This window comes from Eulemur rufifrons, chromosome 11, assembly GCF_041146395.1.
Source record: "Eulemur rufifrons isolate Redbay chromosome 11, OSU_ERuf_1, whole genome shotgun sequence".
NCBI classification, from domain to species: Eukaryota; Metazoa; Chordata; class Mammalia; order Primates; family Lemuridae; genus Eulemur; species Eulemur rufifrons.
In genome coordinates, this window is record NC_090993.1 from 2,230,190 (window position 1) to 2,246,580 (window position 16,391).

General features: G+C 44.7%; 1 protein-coding gene across 1 annotated transcript; it reads left to right on the forward strand.

Annotated features, from left to right (window-relative positions):
• Positions 1-2,082: 2,082 nt before the first annotated feature.
• Positions 2,083-13,224, forward strand: SRP9 (signal recognition particle 9). Its single transcript, XM_069484610.1, has 3 exons — positions 2,083-2,305; positions 6,041-6,109; positions 11,086-13,224. Exons 1-3 carry the CDS (start codon positions 2,234-2,236, stop codon positions 11,203-11,205), a joined length of 261 nt encoding a protein of 86 aa, XP_069340711.1. The 5' UTR covers positions 2,083-2,233; the 3' UTR covers positions 11,206-13,224.
• Positions 13,225-16,391: the final 3,167 nt, after the last annotated feature.

The following is a 16,391-nucleotide window of genomic DNA, read 5'->3' on the forward strand; positions in this document are numbered from 1 at the left end:
CATCTCTTCCGTTCATGTTGAGTATAAGGCAGCTGCCCTCATTTTTCCACTTCTTCAGCCACTTTCAGTCAGTTCCACCCTGAATCCCAGCCCAACTGAGGTTCCGCTGTCCCAGGTCACCAATGACCTCCCCGTGACTATGGTCAATCAACTCATTTCAGTTCTCTTACATAAGTGACTGCTCCCTCCTCAAAACCCTCTTTTCCCTTACTTCCTGGATACTCCCAGTCTCCTTTCACCTCCCTGATAATTTCTCCTCTGCCTCCTTTGTGGACTCCACTTCCTCTCTAATCCTTTGTACATGTGGCTGTTTCCCAGGGTTTGCCCTCTGTCTTCTTATGCTATGTCCTCTCCCTGAGAAGGCTCAGCTACGACCTATCTGCTGACTCCTCTGAGCTACCAGACATCTCCAGCTGGATGTTCCAAAGATACCGCATGCTCATCAAGTCCAGAACTGAACTCACTGTTTTGCCCAGTATCTCCCAAACCTGTTCTTCTTCCCTTTCCCCTGTATCAATCAATGGCACCCCCCACTTCCACTGGTTTGGGAGTCATCTACTGTTTCCTCTTCTGCATACCCCACATCTAATCATTCACTAAGTAAATACTGAATCTGTATCTTCTCCATTCCTAAGCCAGTGCCCTAATTCAGATCCATGGCCTCTTCTGCCTGTATTACTGCAATAGCATCTCAAGAGGTCTCCCTGTCTCCAGGCTTGCACCACTTCAATGCAGTCTTGGTTTGCAGTTACAGCTTTATAAAATGCAAATCTGCTTAAAGCCCTTCAGTTGAAGGAAAACCTAATCTATTGTAGCAGAAAGCAGATCAGTGATTTTCTGGAATCAGGGTAAGGGTGGGGAGAATTGAACATAAAGAAGTATGGGGGAATTTTCTGGAGATGAAGAAATGTTCTGTCTTTGAGTGTGACATTGGATATGTGGGGATATATATATTTACCAAAATGCATCAAACTGTACACTTAAAACTGGTGTTTTGCAGAGGGCAGGTGGTGCGTGCCCATAGCCCCAAGCTACTCAGGAGGCTGAGCGGGGAGGATTGCTTGACCCCAGGAGTTTGAGACCAGCCTGGGCAATGTAGCAAAACCATGTCTCTAAAAAAATAAAAGATTAATAAAAATAACTTTAAAAATCAGCGTTTTGGTTGGGCACAGTGGCTCACACCTACAATTCCAGCACTTTGGGAGGCCAAGGCAGAAGAAGCATGGCTTGAGCCCAGGAGTTTGAGACCAGCCTGAGTAACATAGGAAGACTCTGTCTCTACAAAAAAAAAAAAGAAAGAAAGAAAGAAAGAAAAAGAAAAATCAGCTGGGTGTGGTGGTGTAAGCCTGTAGTTCCAAGTACTTGGGAGACTGAGGCAAGAGGATCTCTTAAGCCCAGGAGTTTGAGGTTGCAGTGAGTTATGATGACGCCACTGCCCTCTAGCCCAGGCGACAGAGCAAGACCCTGTCTCAAAAACAAAAGCCAAAAGCAAACAAAAAAACCCCGGCGTTTTATTGTACATAAAATATACCTCAATAAATCTGATCAAAGAAAATACCCATCTGCGTTGTTCAGTGCCTGGAGAAGAAAGTTCAAATTTCTTGTCCTGGCATAAGTGATGATATGCCTTCTTCCCTTGCTTTTTCTCTCCCCCGATTCCCTAAACACCAGTCATATTAAAGACACTGCAGATCTAAAATGGGCTATTTGCATCGTCTCCATCAGCCTCCCCTTGGACTCACAAGTGATCGTTCCTCCTTTGCACTCCACTACCCCGACATAAATGTTTATCCTATAAAGTCGTCGGTTGCTCCTTCACTAGGACCTTGTCGGCTCCATTCTTGCATCTCCAGCGCCATCACAGAGCCGCCCCATCTTCCCGGAAGGCCCCTGCGGTCCAGCGCCGTGGGCAGCGGGACGGACGCCACTCCTCCAGTTCTGTAAGCGGCGCTGTGGCAGCCGCCACCGGTCTCTCGCCGGCTCCCGACTTCCCGCGCATGCTCCTAGAGCCACACGCGTAGGGCCCGCCCCCTCCCGGCAACACCCCTCCTGCCCATTGGGCGAGCGTGACCGCGGCTGTCCAATGGCGCGAGGCGTTGGTGCGAGGAGGCGCCACCATCTTGGGGCGCTGGGACCGCTGCGTCGGTGGGCGGCCGCGGGAGGTGGGTAGGGAGGTGGGTAGGTGGGCTCCGTCCCGCGGCCTTGCCTGTCTCGTGTTCCGCCCTGGGCCACGATGCCGCAGTTCCAGACCTGGGAGGAGTTCAGCCGCGCGGCCGAGAAGCTCTACCTCGCCGACCCTATGAAGGTAAATTCCTGGCGGGGCCGCTGCTTCCAGCCCCAGCCCCAGGTCTGGATGTCTTCCCTGCGGTCCGCTCGGCCCCGCCGCCCGAGCTTCCGTGGCGCTCCCAGGAGGTGCTGGGGGCGAACAGAGACGGACTCCGCCACGTCTAATGGTTCCTGCTATCTCCTTCCCTTCCCCCCGGTCCAGTGGCCCAGTGAGGCCCTGAAAGTCGCAACAATGGGGGTCATTTCATCCCTACGCAGTTTTCTGCTACTATCGGCCTGCGTCCACCCCCAATCTCTGAACTTCCTTTATGCGCTTTGTTTGGTTTACGTGTCTGTAAGGCCGGGGCTCCTCCCCCTGCAACTTCAGCTGCTTGTCGCTTAGTTGTTAACGGTTCTCTTTTCCCGTGCCGCCCAGGCATGAGGATACGTCGTGTGTCTACAACGGTGATGTTTTTCTGCCACAGCTCAGACGTTCTTGAAAGATCCCGATTTGGAAGCATCTGCAGCCCCCAGGATAGCGGCTCTTAACCTGTGGGAGTCATAGGCCTTTTGAGAACATGAGAATGCTTTCACCCTTTTCTCAGAAAAAATGCGTCTATACGTAAATGTTAGCAGACAATTTCAGGGGGCTCTTGGACCCTGCAAAAATTATAGGAAGGAGGTGCTAGAGATTAGCTGATTATTAAGAAGCAGAGAAGTCCAAGCGATGGGAAATTTAGCATTCGGGTCTTGATTTTTCTTTCTCTCTTTGAGTTTTGGCTTCTTTTATTGTCCTGTCTAAAAATTATTTGAAGCATCTCCTTGTTAATTAAAAGTCCTCCTTTTTAGAACTCAGCATTTTTGAAGGGATTTTGTACTGGAAAGCCCAGACCTGAGTATGTGTGATGTCCTCGTGTTTTCTGTCTATTGTAGTAACTCAGTCAGATTCTCCTTTGTGTTCCATTTATTCCCCACTCAAATGTGAATGAATCCCAAGTCAAATTAGGTTCTGTGGGAGACACCAAGGTGAGTAAGATTCACTGAACTCTTAAGGAGCTGATATTGGAGGGTATTATAGATAGATACATTGTGGTGTGAATGTACCCCTCAGAGAAGAAAGAAAATTAAAAGCAGTTAATCTCAGAACATTCAGGTTCAGGGTTTACTACGTGAGACTTGTAGTCGATCATCAAGTAACATGAATTATGTTTTAAATGCACGTAGTGGGCCGGTAACCTGTGATTCCAATGCTACATATTGTTTACAGTGTTCATCAGTTTAAAGTGTGCAGCAAGATATGTTGATAATTATGATTAAAAATAGTTTTAGACCCATAGAGACCTAGATCAGTAACGAGAAGCTGTAAAACATTCTTAGTTCTATTCTTTACACTAATATGGTATAATAATAACTAAGGAAACAAATGAGATATTTTTGAAATTGAGTAATTTGTTTATGGCAGTGGTGCTTTCTGGCTGCTCCATTTGGTTCGCGCTTCCCTTGTTCACAGAGCCAATTTTTTTCTTCTTTCAAGCAAATGCACCATGAGACCATACAGGATTTTTGTCCAGAAGTACCCATGGTGGGAACTAAAAATATTTGAAAAAGCAGTGAAGAATATAGAAACTCACATCAAGAGTGACTATATTTTAAGAATGTGGTAGGTAGTGGTAGGGAAAATGGAAATAAAATAGTAATTACAGAGCATCGCTGTGAACAAAGCACGTCTAGAACAGACAAGAGAGAGAAAGAACCTTCTAGTTTTTTGCTCAGTCAGAAAATTCCAGTGGCCTAAAAACTTGTACATTCTCATGATAACCTTACACTGGTTTTTGACTGATTTTTGTGATAGGGGAGGGGATGATTGCACAAGGAGAGCTTGCCCGACAGTTTTATTCACTGCCTTCCATGTTGCAGACATTTTACACATATGTATAATTTATGTGATAGGCAGTGTATTTGTTTTTTTTATGTTTACATATATTAATATTTATAACTTATATAAACAATTACAGCAACCCATTGAGGTAGATAAACAATATCGTATATATAAATGATTTGCCTAGTCTCTAAGAGATTAAGCCAAAATTTGAACCCAGGTCTTTGAACCCCACGTCCGTTCTGTTTCTGCCAGGGTTAAAGAAGAAATTTTGTCAGGCCTCTAGAGTCTGCTTTCTAAAATGCTCTTATCTTTTCTTCCCACCACATTTAATCTGCTGGTTATACCCATCATTTTTCTCTTCTTTTCTTTCTTTCTATACCCATCATCTTTTCTTTTCTTTTCTTTCTTTCTTTCTTTTCTTTCTTTCTGACAGAGTCTTGCTCTGTTGCAGTGGTGTCATCATAGCTCACTACAACCTCAAACTCCTGGGCTCAGGTGATCCCAAAGAGCTAGAATTACAGGCATAAGCCACCATGCCCCACCTACCTGTCATCTTTTACCATTCTCAACTTGCATTGCTCTAACTGAAGATGGTATTACTGTTGGACTGTATAATAACCTAATAACCTCTTAGTTGGTCTGTCTGTTTGCCCTTTTTTTTTTTGTTTGTTTGTTTTTGAGACAGGATCTCACAATGTCACCCAGGCTGGAGTGCAGTGGCACGATCATAGCTTGCTGCAGCGTGGAACTCCTGGCCTCAAGCAGTCCTCCTGCCTCATCCTCCCAAAGTGCTGGGATTATAACTGGGTGCCACCGTGCCCAGCCTGTTTGCTTTTTTAGTCTGTCTTCATGCCCTTACCACAACTGTCTAAAAAACAATAATTGAATTCTCTGTCTCCTGCTTAAAAACTGGTTCTTCAACTGATTACTGGAAAAAGTCCCAACTCCCAGTCCGCAGGCTGACCTGACCCCGTTGCTAGTCGTCATGGCTTTGTCTCCCACCATTTCACCCTCCTCACCTCTAGTGTCATGAAGCAACAGAATTCATTGTATCTCTGTTCAGAATGGTTCTTCAGCCTTTCTCCTACCTTCTTCCCTGATGGAAAAAGAAAAACGCATTTCCAAAGCCACCTCTTTACCCTTTCCTTTCTCCGAGACTGAATTACTTGTTTTCTATCTTTAGCATTTTACCTGTATTTGCCTTTATAGGACTTCATTCATTCTTTCTTGTATTTTGGTTATTTTGGTTGGCTGAATTCAAATTTCCTACGTAGATAAGAATCTTGATTTCTTCTTCTGTGGCTTCTCTTCATCACATCTGACACCCCACGTGTCCCCTAAATTACCAACTGTACCCCCTTGTGGTAAGATAGGCCTTTTAACTCTCATTTCTCCTATTGAAACCAACGAGTATTCTTTTAAATGAGAACACGGATGTATTTGGGGAATTTTCAGTACATCTCTTTTCGAACTGGCTGCAAACAGAATGCCCAACTTTTTTTTTTTAAGTCTTTGAAAAAATGAATTACAGAAATAGGAATGAACTAAAATGACTTTTTTAAGATATAAAAGTAAAAAAGTTTATTTTATCCTTTAGAAGGACAGAGAGAATATGAGAGAGAGAGAGAGAAGGTTGGGGGGAGCAGGGAGACAGCGGGGCATCCCAAAGAGAGAGAAGGGGGATGCCAGCAGCGAGGCCACGTGGCTTGCTGCTTTTGTGGGGTAAAATGACTTTATTAACCTCACTTCAATTCATAGGCTTATAGTAAAGATGCCTTAAGATGTTTTGGATGTTTATTGTGAAAGGATCCTTTTCAGCCCACCTGAAGACTAAATTATCTATGAGAAACGTTATCTGTCTTCACTGTTTCTAAATATGTATTTTTATTTCAGGCACGTGTGGTTCTCAAATACAGGCATTCGGATGGGAGTTTGTGTATTAAAGTAACAGACGATTTAGTTGTAAGTATACATTTTTGTTTGTTGCATACCCTCAGATCTGTTAGAGCTAATTATTTGTTTGAAATTATTTACTTAGAATTTACAGGTTACCCATCAGGGTGCTTATTTTGCACTTCATTCCAAAATGAAGAACCTCATTCTAGAAGCGACTTTCACAGACCCTCAGGAAATAATTTAACCTGCTTTATTAGGGTAGGATGCTGAGTGTAGTTTAATCGTTTCTCTCTTCAGACCTTAAGCGAGAGGAAGGTAGTGACCAAAGTTGGATGTGAGTGAGTCTCCTTTTTGGTGTGTGAGAAGTAGAGGGGGGTGTTTGAACCCCAGCTGTCGGCTGCATCGTCACGTCTCTCTCCTGCCTTGGTCTGCCCACTCTCGTCACTTTGTCACATCCCGCCCATTCCTCAGCGCCCCGCCACCTGGCTCTGCCTGTCGGATTCCGGGGAACCCGCGCTTGGTGTGAGCGCGTCAGCAGCCCCTGTGTCTCCCAGCCCGGTGGCCTCATCGGTCCACATCTTTCTTAACCTCCTTGATGCTTCTGATACCAAGAACTGCTTTTTCATGGAAATTATTAGTTTGGCACTTGTGGCTCCATTTTATTTTGGCTTTCTTGCTCTACATTTCTGTTGTTTCTTTATTCTTGGCTGATTATTTCTTTGATGTCCCCCCATAAATATTTGTTTCCCCAGGATTCTGCCCTTGGTTGTCTTTTCAGACCACTTCTTTGGGAGCGATCTATGTAGTCAAGTCCAGTACTGCCTGTATCTGTCTATCTCTACTTGCAGATCTGTATGTTTAGCTCATGTTTTTCTTCTGACTTCCTGACGGGCTCTACGTCGAGCATCCTTCCCTCACGTAGCACTCAGAGTTAGCCTGTCTAGAGTGAAATTTATCATCTCTGCTCAGACCGGTTTCTGCTTCTGTTCCTACCTTGAGTTGCACCGTCTTCCACCTGGTTACAAACGTGGGGATTGTGTTTGGTCCCTTCCTTGCCTTCATTCTCATGTCCATTCTTCATTTGAAAAGCTTGAATTGATGCCCTGCAGCACCACACGTGCGCTTTGCTACACACTTGGAATTTTTTTTTTTGAGACAGAGTCTCGCTCTGTTGCCCAGGCTAGAGTGAGTGCCGTGGCGTCAGCGTAGCTCACAGCAACCTCAAACTCCTGAGCTCAAGCGATCCTCCTGTCTCAGCCTCCCGAGTAGCTGGGACTACAGGCATGCGCCACCATGCCCGGCTAATTTTTTCTATATATTTTTAGCTGTCCATATAATTTCTTTCTATTTTTAGTAGAGATGGGGTCTCGCTCTTGCTCAGGCTGGTCTCGAACTCCTGAGCTCAAACCATCCGCCCACCTCGGCCTCCCAGAGTGCTAGGATTACAGGCGTGAGCCACCTCGCCCGGCCCACACTTGGAATTTTTGATTCAGGCTCCTTCATCTCGTTTCCTGTCGTGAACGCTCCATCTTCACTGTTACTCTCTTAAGTCTAGGATTGCATCACTTGCTGGGACTACTAGAGTAGTCTCCTCGCTGTATCTCTGCTTGGAGTTCATCTCATACTGCTGCCAGAATGACTCTTAAAAGTGAGAATTTGATCATTACTCCGTTGCTTAAAAGCCTTTGAAGGCCACCCTCATATCCCTTCTAATCTCTTTTTTGTGTCACTTACGAGCTCCCTTAGTGTGTGCTGTGCGAGCTTAGGCCTCTGTGCTTTTGAACGTTCTGGTCTTCCTTTGCAGTGCTGAATCCCGCCCTCGCCCGTTGTGGCAAGACTGCTGCGTGTCTTTCAAAACTGACTCGAGAGCATCGTTCCATCTCTTTCCTTTTTGGCTCTTTTTGTGCTGTATCACAGTTCTTTTTTATTTAGTGGTTTTTTTGTGTTTGTTTTGTTTTGTTTTTTTGTTTTGTTTTTGTTTTTTTGTTTTTTTTTCTTTGAGACAGAGTCTCGCTCTGTTGCCCGGGCTAGAGTGAGTGCCGTGGCGTCAGCCTAGCTCACAGCAACCTCAAACTCCTGGGCTCAAGCGATCCTCCTGCCTCAGCCTCCCGAGTAGCTGGGACTACAGGCATGCGCCACCATGCCCAGCTAATTTTTTTTTTCTATATATATATATCTTTAGTTGGCCAGATAATTTCTTTCTATTTTTAGTAGAGACGAGGTCTCGCTCTTGCTCAGGCTGGTCTCGAACTCCTGACCTCGAGCGATCCTCCTGCCTCGGCCTCCCAGAGTGCTAGGATTACAGGAGTGAGCCACCGCGCCCGGCCCACAGTTCTTTTATGACATTTATCTTTTTAATAGACTCTGAACTTTAGGACAATAGAGACAGATCGGTAATATTCTTACCTGTACTTCCAGTGCCTCGTCTGACGTCTTGACCCAGAGGATACTCATACACATTTAAAAAATATTCGTTCTTTTAAAAATTTTATAGTGTGATTTTTAAAATCACTTTTTGCCTTTGGTCATATACTGTATTTGTGTTCAAGTTTCCATTTTGAGGTTGCATGAAGTCAGTCAGACCTTTTAATGATTACCATGTCTTCTAAGAACCAGTTGAATTTGGTGAAGTAACTGAACACGTGAAAAGGAAGAGTAAATTGGGGTGTAGTGTGCTGTTGAAGAGATTTGAATCCCAGCCTAGCCCTTTACTAGCATTTCGGCCTTGGAAATGTTTGGACTAAAAGTTTGGCCTTTGGGGTCCCAATTTCCTCTTCTGTAAAGTGCCATAGTGATAGTCTATCTAACAGGGTTGTTGTGGAAAGTATACAAACTATATGAGCGTACTCAGCATTAGTGCTTGCCACTGGTAGATTCAATAAATGAATTCTTGACTCTTGAGCATTCCATATTGAGAAAAATTTTAATTGTGATTGTCACATAGTGGTTAGGTATGCTTGCTAAAGAGAAGCCCTTATGTCCTGTTTTAAAAATAGGAGGGGCCGGGCGCGGTGGCTCACGCCTGTAATCCTAGCACTCTGGGAGGCCGAGGTGGGCGGATGGTTTGAGCTCAGGAGTTCGAGACCAGCCTGAGCAAGAGCGAGACCCCATCTCTACTAAAAATAGAAAGAAATTATATGGACAGCTAAAAATATATATAGAAAAAATTAGCCGGGCATGGTGGCGCATGCCTGTAGTCCCAGCTACTCGGGAGGCTGAGACAGGAGGATCGCTTGAGCTCAGGAGTTTGAGGTTGCTGTGAGCTAGGCTGACGCCACGGCACTCACTCTAGCCTGGGCAACAGAGTGAGACTCTGTCTCAAAAAAAAAAAAAAAAAAATAGGAGGGAATGCAGAATTAATTTTAATACAAAGGGCTTTATCTCCAATTGATGGTTTTTTTCTCCCCTGGTAATGATTAAACATAGTTGAGGATCCATATTAAACAATCTCAGAAAGAACTTTTATTTAACCTTGCTGATTCCTATGACAAGATCAATATATGAAAGATACTTTTTGTTTCCTTTCTTAAAACTGCGGAGAATTAGTTCATATCTAGAAGAGACCAAAGATGCAATTAGACCATCCTGTTAAATAGGAAATTTATAAATCCCCAACAGTTAAAATCTATTTTCTAATGGCTCTTTTAAAGAAAAGTGACTTCGTTCTTTATTATCACCATGTAATTTTGACTTTTTTATGATCTCATATATGCATAATTTTTTCTAATCTCATGACTGATTTATAATGTTTTCTGGACCTAAAACCTTTTTCTATCAGAAACTACAGTGAGAAGGTATGTACATTTCCCAAGCACATAGGCTAAAATTTGAAGGATGAAGATTAGTATAGCCTCTTTACGGGAGTGCCATGCAAGTTTGTACAATACATGGATAAACATTTTTTAAAAGTGAATAATTAAAAAAAAAAAAGTGAATAATTTAAAGGCTCAATGAATTCAGGTCAGCTGGACATGATGAGGTTGAACCCCAAGTTATTTAGTTTGATGACCGTTATTACAGGATCATTAGTTCCTATTGTTTAAAACTCACGTGAATCTTTAAGATGAGCTAAAGAAAAATGGACCTATATTACAAAATGAAGAAGCTGCCAGCTGAAAGTTGGTATTTTTGAAGATTCTAGAACAAATGGTTTTATAACCATAAACAAATCTTTTCATTTTATTTTTTATTTTTCTGTAGAGACAGGATCTTGCTGTCCCCAGGCTGGAGTGAAGTGGCACAATCATAGCTCACTGCAGCCTAGAACTCCTAGCCTCATGTGATCCTCCTGCCTCAGCCTCCCAGGTAGCCAGGACTGCAGGCGCGTGCCACTGTACTTGGCTAAGGCTTTTTTTGTTGTCTTTTTTTGTGTGTGTGTGGCGAGGACTCTCACTGTACTGTCCGGGCTGGTCTTGAACTCCTGGCCTCAGGCGTTCCTCCTGAGTGCTGGGATTACAGGTGTGAGGCACATGTGCCCAGCCACAATAAGCAAATCTTCGGTATCTTGTCTAATGAAGAGTTCTGTTTGGTTTAAAAATTATAATAAATGCCTTCAGGAAATCGAGATTGAACAGATTTGTCTGGTTTAATTTAGGTGTTGACTAGCAATAAGCAGGGAGTTCTAGATTTTTTTTTTAATTATCATCATTGAACACCCAATTTCACCAACAACGAAAGGGGTCCTAAGATTTCTGAACTTTTTCCCAGCAAAACTCAACTACTTACGGCCAGATCCCAGGGAGAAAATACCTAATTCTAAGCCTTGAGTTCTTCTCAACAGACCATGGCAAGGTTTAATGTATTATTTAACTGGTCATTTTTGAGAAGCTTCATCCATACCAGTGGCATTTAAAATACTGTACTATAAGGAATGTAATTGCTGGAGGCTGGGAAACTTGAGTACAGTTTCCTTAGTATGACCCCCCCCCCCAGAGACAATAGAACAAAACAATGGTAGGAAAGACTCTCAGATTTTTACCCAATTATATCTTTTCTCCATTGCCCATCTTACGTGGCTAACATGTACTTTTAAAATTTGACAGTGTTTGATGTATAGAACAGACCAAGCTCAAGATGTAAAGAAGATTGAGAAATTCCACAGTCAACTAATGCGACTTATGGTAGCCAAGGAATCCCGCAGTGTTGCCATGGAAGCAGACTGAATGGTTTGAAATGAAGATTCTGTTTGTCATGTTGTTAGGAAGTAAATATCTTTTGAATTTGAGAAAATGTTGGAACAGAAAATACATTATGTAACTAAGTGGAGCCAAGAGATCATTTTTTGTATTTTCTTTTTAATGTTTACTTTAGAGAGCTAGGAATGTAAATGGTTTCAATTAGAAAACCTTTATTTATTTTTGGAAATTGAACAAGAAGTACATCTATCTTGGAAACTTTTTGTGGATTGTTTGATGTTGGGTAAAATATGTAATTCTCTGATAAATTTGTATCAGTAATTTGAAAATGAGATATCAAGAAAAGCCAGTTCTGTCAATTTAGTTGATCTATCTTTAAAAGAAAATGAAATGTAACCATTTTGATAGATGAGTATATTTCTTTTGGAGCATAAAATTTGTGCTGTTGATGACCAAAATGTAGTAACTGGAATTAACTATACACCATAATATACCTGATTATGTACAGTAGTGTAGTCTTATTATATCTAAAAAAGTAGTAATAACAAGTATGCTTTATGTTAAGCTTTCCACATTTAAGCTATAATTTTTAGTGTAAGGGATTTGTGTTACCATCACCTTATTGAACAGTGACTAGCTTTGCAAAATCTGGTTTTCAGTGATCAGAAACAACAGCAGTTATTTGAATTCATGGATGGAATGATGATCACTATAATGGACTGAAACCACCATATTACAGACATATTTGCTACATATTTTTCCGCTATAGTTTCTCAGAAGGGCTAAGAATTATTCAGACTATTAAATCTTTGCGTACCTCTGTGACACCCCTGCCTGTTTTCTCTCTTTACTTAACCGAGGTGTTACGCATGACTGTCACAACTGTTATATTTTCCAGTAAACCATAAATGTGATACTATTTGATATCTATCTTGTATTTGTAAGGTGAATTTTACCACCTAAATGTAACGTTCACATGCTGATTCCGCAAGAATGAAATGAAGGCACTACCTTAAAATAGCTTTTGAAGAAACGTGTCATGTTCAGCAACATGTTAGCATAGGAAGTTCCATTAACCGAATGAATTTTGAGATGTTTCAGAGGGGTCAGTGAATAAAATCTTGCACAAATACATATCATTTGTTGATCTTTTTAACTTCTCAAGAATTACTGATTTCTTGACTGAGGTACACTATATTCATTTAGTCTAAAGTTAGCCTAGTGATATTGTAAGTAAGTTTTTTTTGGTTTGTTTTTGTTTCTTAGTACGTTTTATCATAGGACTTTTTCTGAGCTGTACGTTGATGGCACGGTTGTTTCCTTGAATTAGGAAAGTAACATCATGCAGTGTAGGGTTATTTTGGCTTTGGATTTTTTTCCCCCTGGAATTAATGGGATCACCATAGTTGTGGAGGAGGTTTGGCCTTTTTTTTTTCCTCATTTAGATCTACTTTTTAACACTGTGGAGATGACCTGGAAGGGAAGGACTGGTGTTTGGGTTCGAGTCCGTGTAGCCTTAGCAGCGTGGTTAAGAGCAGAGATTCCGAGTCAGGCTGCCCGGCTTGTGATCTTGGCTCCACTATTTCCCAACTCTGTGGTCAGACAAGATGCTTCTTTCAGCCTTCATTTTCTTCTCTGGAAACGGGGCTAACAATACCACCTTCGTTGTAGGACTACTAGGATTAAATGGCATGATCCATTTTAAGCTTTTGGCACAGTGCTTAGAATATAGTAAAGCTTAATAAATTGTAGTTGTTCTCATTGTTTTGATTCCTGTTTTTCAGGGGAGAGAGTGTAAGTAACCAGCTCTTCTTATGTTTTCTCATAATTCTAACGGAGTGATTATTTACAGGTAATATCTGCCTTTTCTGCTGAGCTGTGCCCTTTATTAAATGTCATTTTTTGTGGTTGGGGAAACAAAACAAAATTGCCTCCATGGAGAATGTGCTTTTTGTGCTTATGTGGGGGGAAACTGAAATCCTTAAATTTAAAACTTGTGTTTGTGTCTGTACAAAATAAAATGATTACTTAAGAGAGCTAATTGATGATAAAAAGTATTGAGCCTCTCAAAGATCATTTATTGCAGTGTTATATACCCGGAGTGTTTTCTTTTATCAGGAAGTATTTCTGGGTGCTGGAATCACATGTTCTTGGTTTTATTTATTATTTTTATTTTTATCCAACTGTTTTGTGATATATTTGATCAAATGCTGCTGACTCTAGGGTAATCCAAATAGTCACTCTAGTAATTGAGATTCTTGGTACAGTTAGCGGTTCAGATAATTTCATTTTGTTCTTCTCTTGCAGAGATCTTTCTTCTTAGAGCACAGAGCTCACTAAATGATGCTATTAGGCTACATATGTTCTCTATCGTGAAGGGTCAGCTTCTCCCTTTCAGGGTCACCTGGCCTGCCACTCCTTTTTCTTTTTTTTTTGGAGACAAGGTCATGCTCTGTTGCCCCGGCTAGTGTGCAGTGGAGTCATCACAGTTCACTGTAACTTCAAACTTCTGGACTCAAGTGATCCTCCTGCCTTGGCCTCCTGAGTAGCTGGGCCCTACAGGGACACTCCACCCTGCCTGGCCAATTTTTCTATTTTTTGTAGAGACGGGGTCTCACTCTTGCTCAGGCTGGTCTTGAACTCCTGGCCTTCAGTGATCCTCCCACCTTGGCCTCCCAAAGTGCTGGGATTACAGGCGTGAGCCACTGTACCCGGCCACCTGCCAACTTCTTATTCTTAAAAATATAAAATCCATTAGTCAAAGCTTCAAGTCATGGATAAGAGGCAGTGTTGGCAGGATTTTATAGTTGGTATCTTCTGTTCTCTCTCTTTTTTTTTTTTTTTTGAGACAGAGTCTCACTCTGTTGCCCGGGCTAGAGTGCCGTGGCATCAAGTGAGCCCAAGAACAGTAAGCAGGAGGTCCTAGCCTGTCTGCCTACAAAAAATAAAAAAAACCAATTCCTGTGTAATGGTGTTGCACCCCAATTGTTTGTCTCTTTAACTAAAGGCCTCATAGCAGTAATGGCAATGTTAATAGTATTTAGTATTTTTTCTCTTAAAAGAGGGAAAATGTCTGTTTAGTCCCATGGTTCAAATTAATGATGTCGACAGAAGTAAATATATGTTATCCCTCTTTCTTATATTAAAAGTACTACAGGTTGAGTATCCCTGACCCAAATTCTGAAACGTTTTGAGCACTGACAGGGTTCTCAAAGGAAATACTCATTGGAGCATTCAGATTTTCAGATTAGGGGTGCTCAGCCAGTAACTATAATGCAAATATTCCCAAATCCGAAACACTTCCGGTCTCAAGCCTTTCAGATGAGATACACTGGACCTGTAGTTGGGCTGGTTCCAGGGATTTACTCAGTTCAGCGTCTGTACCCCATTAGTCCTCACCACGAAGACCTAAGCGTGCTTCAGACCAGTGCTGCTCACTCTGTCAAAAGACAACTTTGTTTTTAAATTGCCCAATCTGTCGCGGACCAATACGTTTGTAAAATACAATGAATTGCCAGAAAGATGAAATTAAAAAGACATACACCAGGCAAGCTTGGGTTTTGGTTTTTAGAGTCAGCTGACAGTTACAGGATCAAATTGCTTTAAGAGTTTACAGCGCTTCTCTCTCCATTTCTGGACTCGGGCCCGCGGACCCCCCCCCACCCCGCCACCCCCGAGTGGCGGGTTTTTGCCAAGCGGAGGTGGAGCCTGCGGGAGGGGGAGGGGAAGAGGCTTTTCTGGGTCGCTCAGGTAACCTGGGGGGCGGGACGGCGCTTGGGCCCCCGCAGGCCGGGAACGCCCCTCTCGGAGGCCGGGCCTGGGCGGGGACAGCGTCGGGGCGGCCGGAGACGCGCCGAGGAGGAGCCGGGGAGCAGAAGGGACCGCGCGTGCAGCCGCCGGAGCCTGCGAGCCGAGACCGTAAGCGCCCAGGCGGCCGGGGCCGCGCTCCCAGGACGCGCCCGCGGATCCGGCTCCGCGGGCGGGGGCGCAGCGGCGGGCGGCGGGGCCGGGTGGGCCGAGGATGGGGCCGCGGTCGGCCCGCGCCGTCCCGCCCGGGCTGCGGTAGGACTTGCGGGCAGGCCGCCCGCAGCTCCACCCTCGAGCGAGGGACCTCACGTGCCCGGCGCTGGCACACAGCCGCCGTCTGGCCTGCGGTGCGCGCAGCCCGGGGAAGAGCCCGCGCGGGTCCTGCGGGCGGACTCGCTCCATCGGGGCAGGGGGTTCCGCGGCCCCGACGGGGTGGGCGGGCACGGTAGGGCCGGGGTCTTGCGGCCCCCGCAGCGCACCGGGTCCCCCTGCCCGGGTCTCTTGGCGAGCATTGCTTCCGAGGGTATGTCTCGTTCTCGCAGTGACATGCACTTGTTTGTCACCCACGTCCTAAGACCTATCGCATCTGTTAGTTGAGATGCACTTTCTTGTCATCTCTGCCGCCCCAGACCCCGTTCCCGCCCCTGCTCTTCTCCCTGGAGGGGCCAGCCTGCTCGGCGCTCAGGAAGCTTGGGGTGAAGAGTTCACCCTATACTGGGAGCCCGGGAATGTGATCAGGCTGGGGGTGGGGTCCGGTAGGGTTGTAATCCTACTCTTGGTTTGTTTTTCTTCCTTAGAGTTGCGCCCGCGCCTTGCTCCCCACCTCCCAGTGTTTAAACTTCAGGCTCCACAAAGCCTGGGTCCGCCCCGGGCTGGGCGGCCACTCCCCTCCCCGCCCCGGCAGCTGGGCGAGGGCTCGGCTCGTGGGTGGGTGGGAGGTAAGAGAGACCCGTGCATTCGTGCATTCGTGCATTCGTGCATTCGGCAGGTCGGCCGCCAGTGCAGCGCCTTTGCTGCGATTGACGCGCTTTTGCAGAACATTGTTGAGGACGTTGGAGTTCACGGCCTGTTTCTGTGCCGTTCTGCAGCCTCCTCGCAATGCAGCATAATTTGAAATAAACATTCCCAGGAAGCCCCGCTGCTCCAGAAAGTAGCATTGTTTTCTGGTGGGACGGTTGCTTCCTTCGGGGAGCTGGCCTTGGGGGATACCGGCGGGGGCAGGGATCTTTCCCTGGCCCCACTTGGTCTGACTTCGCAGCAGAAACTCCGGGAATGTTCTGCAGACAGTTTTTCGTTCTCAAATTTCCACATCTAGGCGGGGCACGGGATGACTCCCTGCATTTCCTTGGGGCAGCGTGGGCCGTGCCGAGGGACCGCCCGCTGCGTGCAGCCCCCAGGGGCACTGC

Excerpts from the sequence above, each read along its gene's own strand:
- SRP9 (XM_069484610.1), top strand. The coding sequence starts at position 2,234 with ATGCCGCAGTTCCAGACCTGGGAGGAGTTCAGCCGCGCGGCCGAGAAG. Across the intron at positions 2,306-6,040 it reads ACCTCGCCGACCCTATGAAG|GCACGTGTGGTTCTCAAATA; the intron begins GTAAATTCCTGG and ends TTTTTATTTCAG. Across the intron at positions 6,110-11,085 it reads AAGTAACAGACGATTTAGTT|TGTTTGATGTATAGAACAGA; the intron begins GTAAGTATACAT and ends AAAATTTGACAG.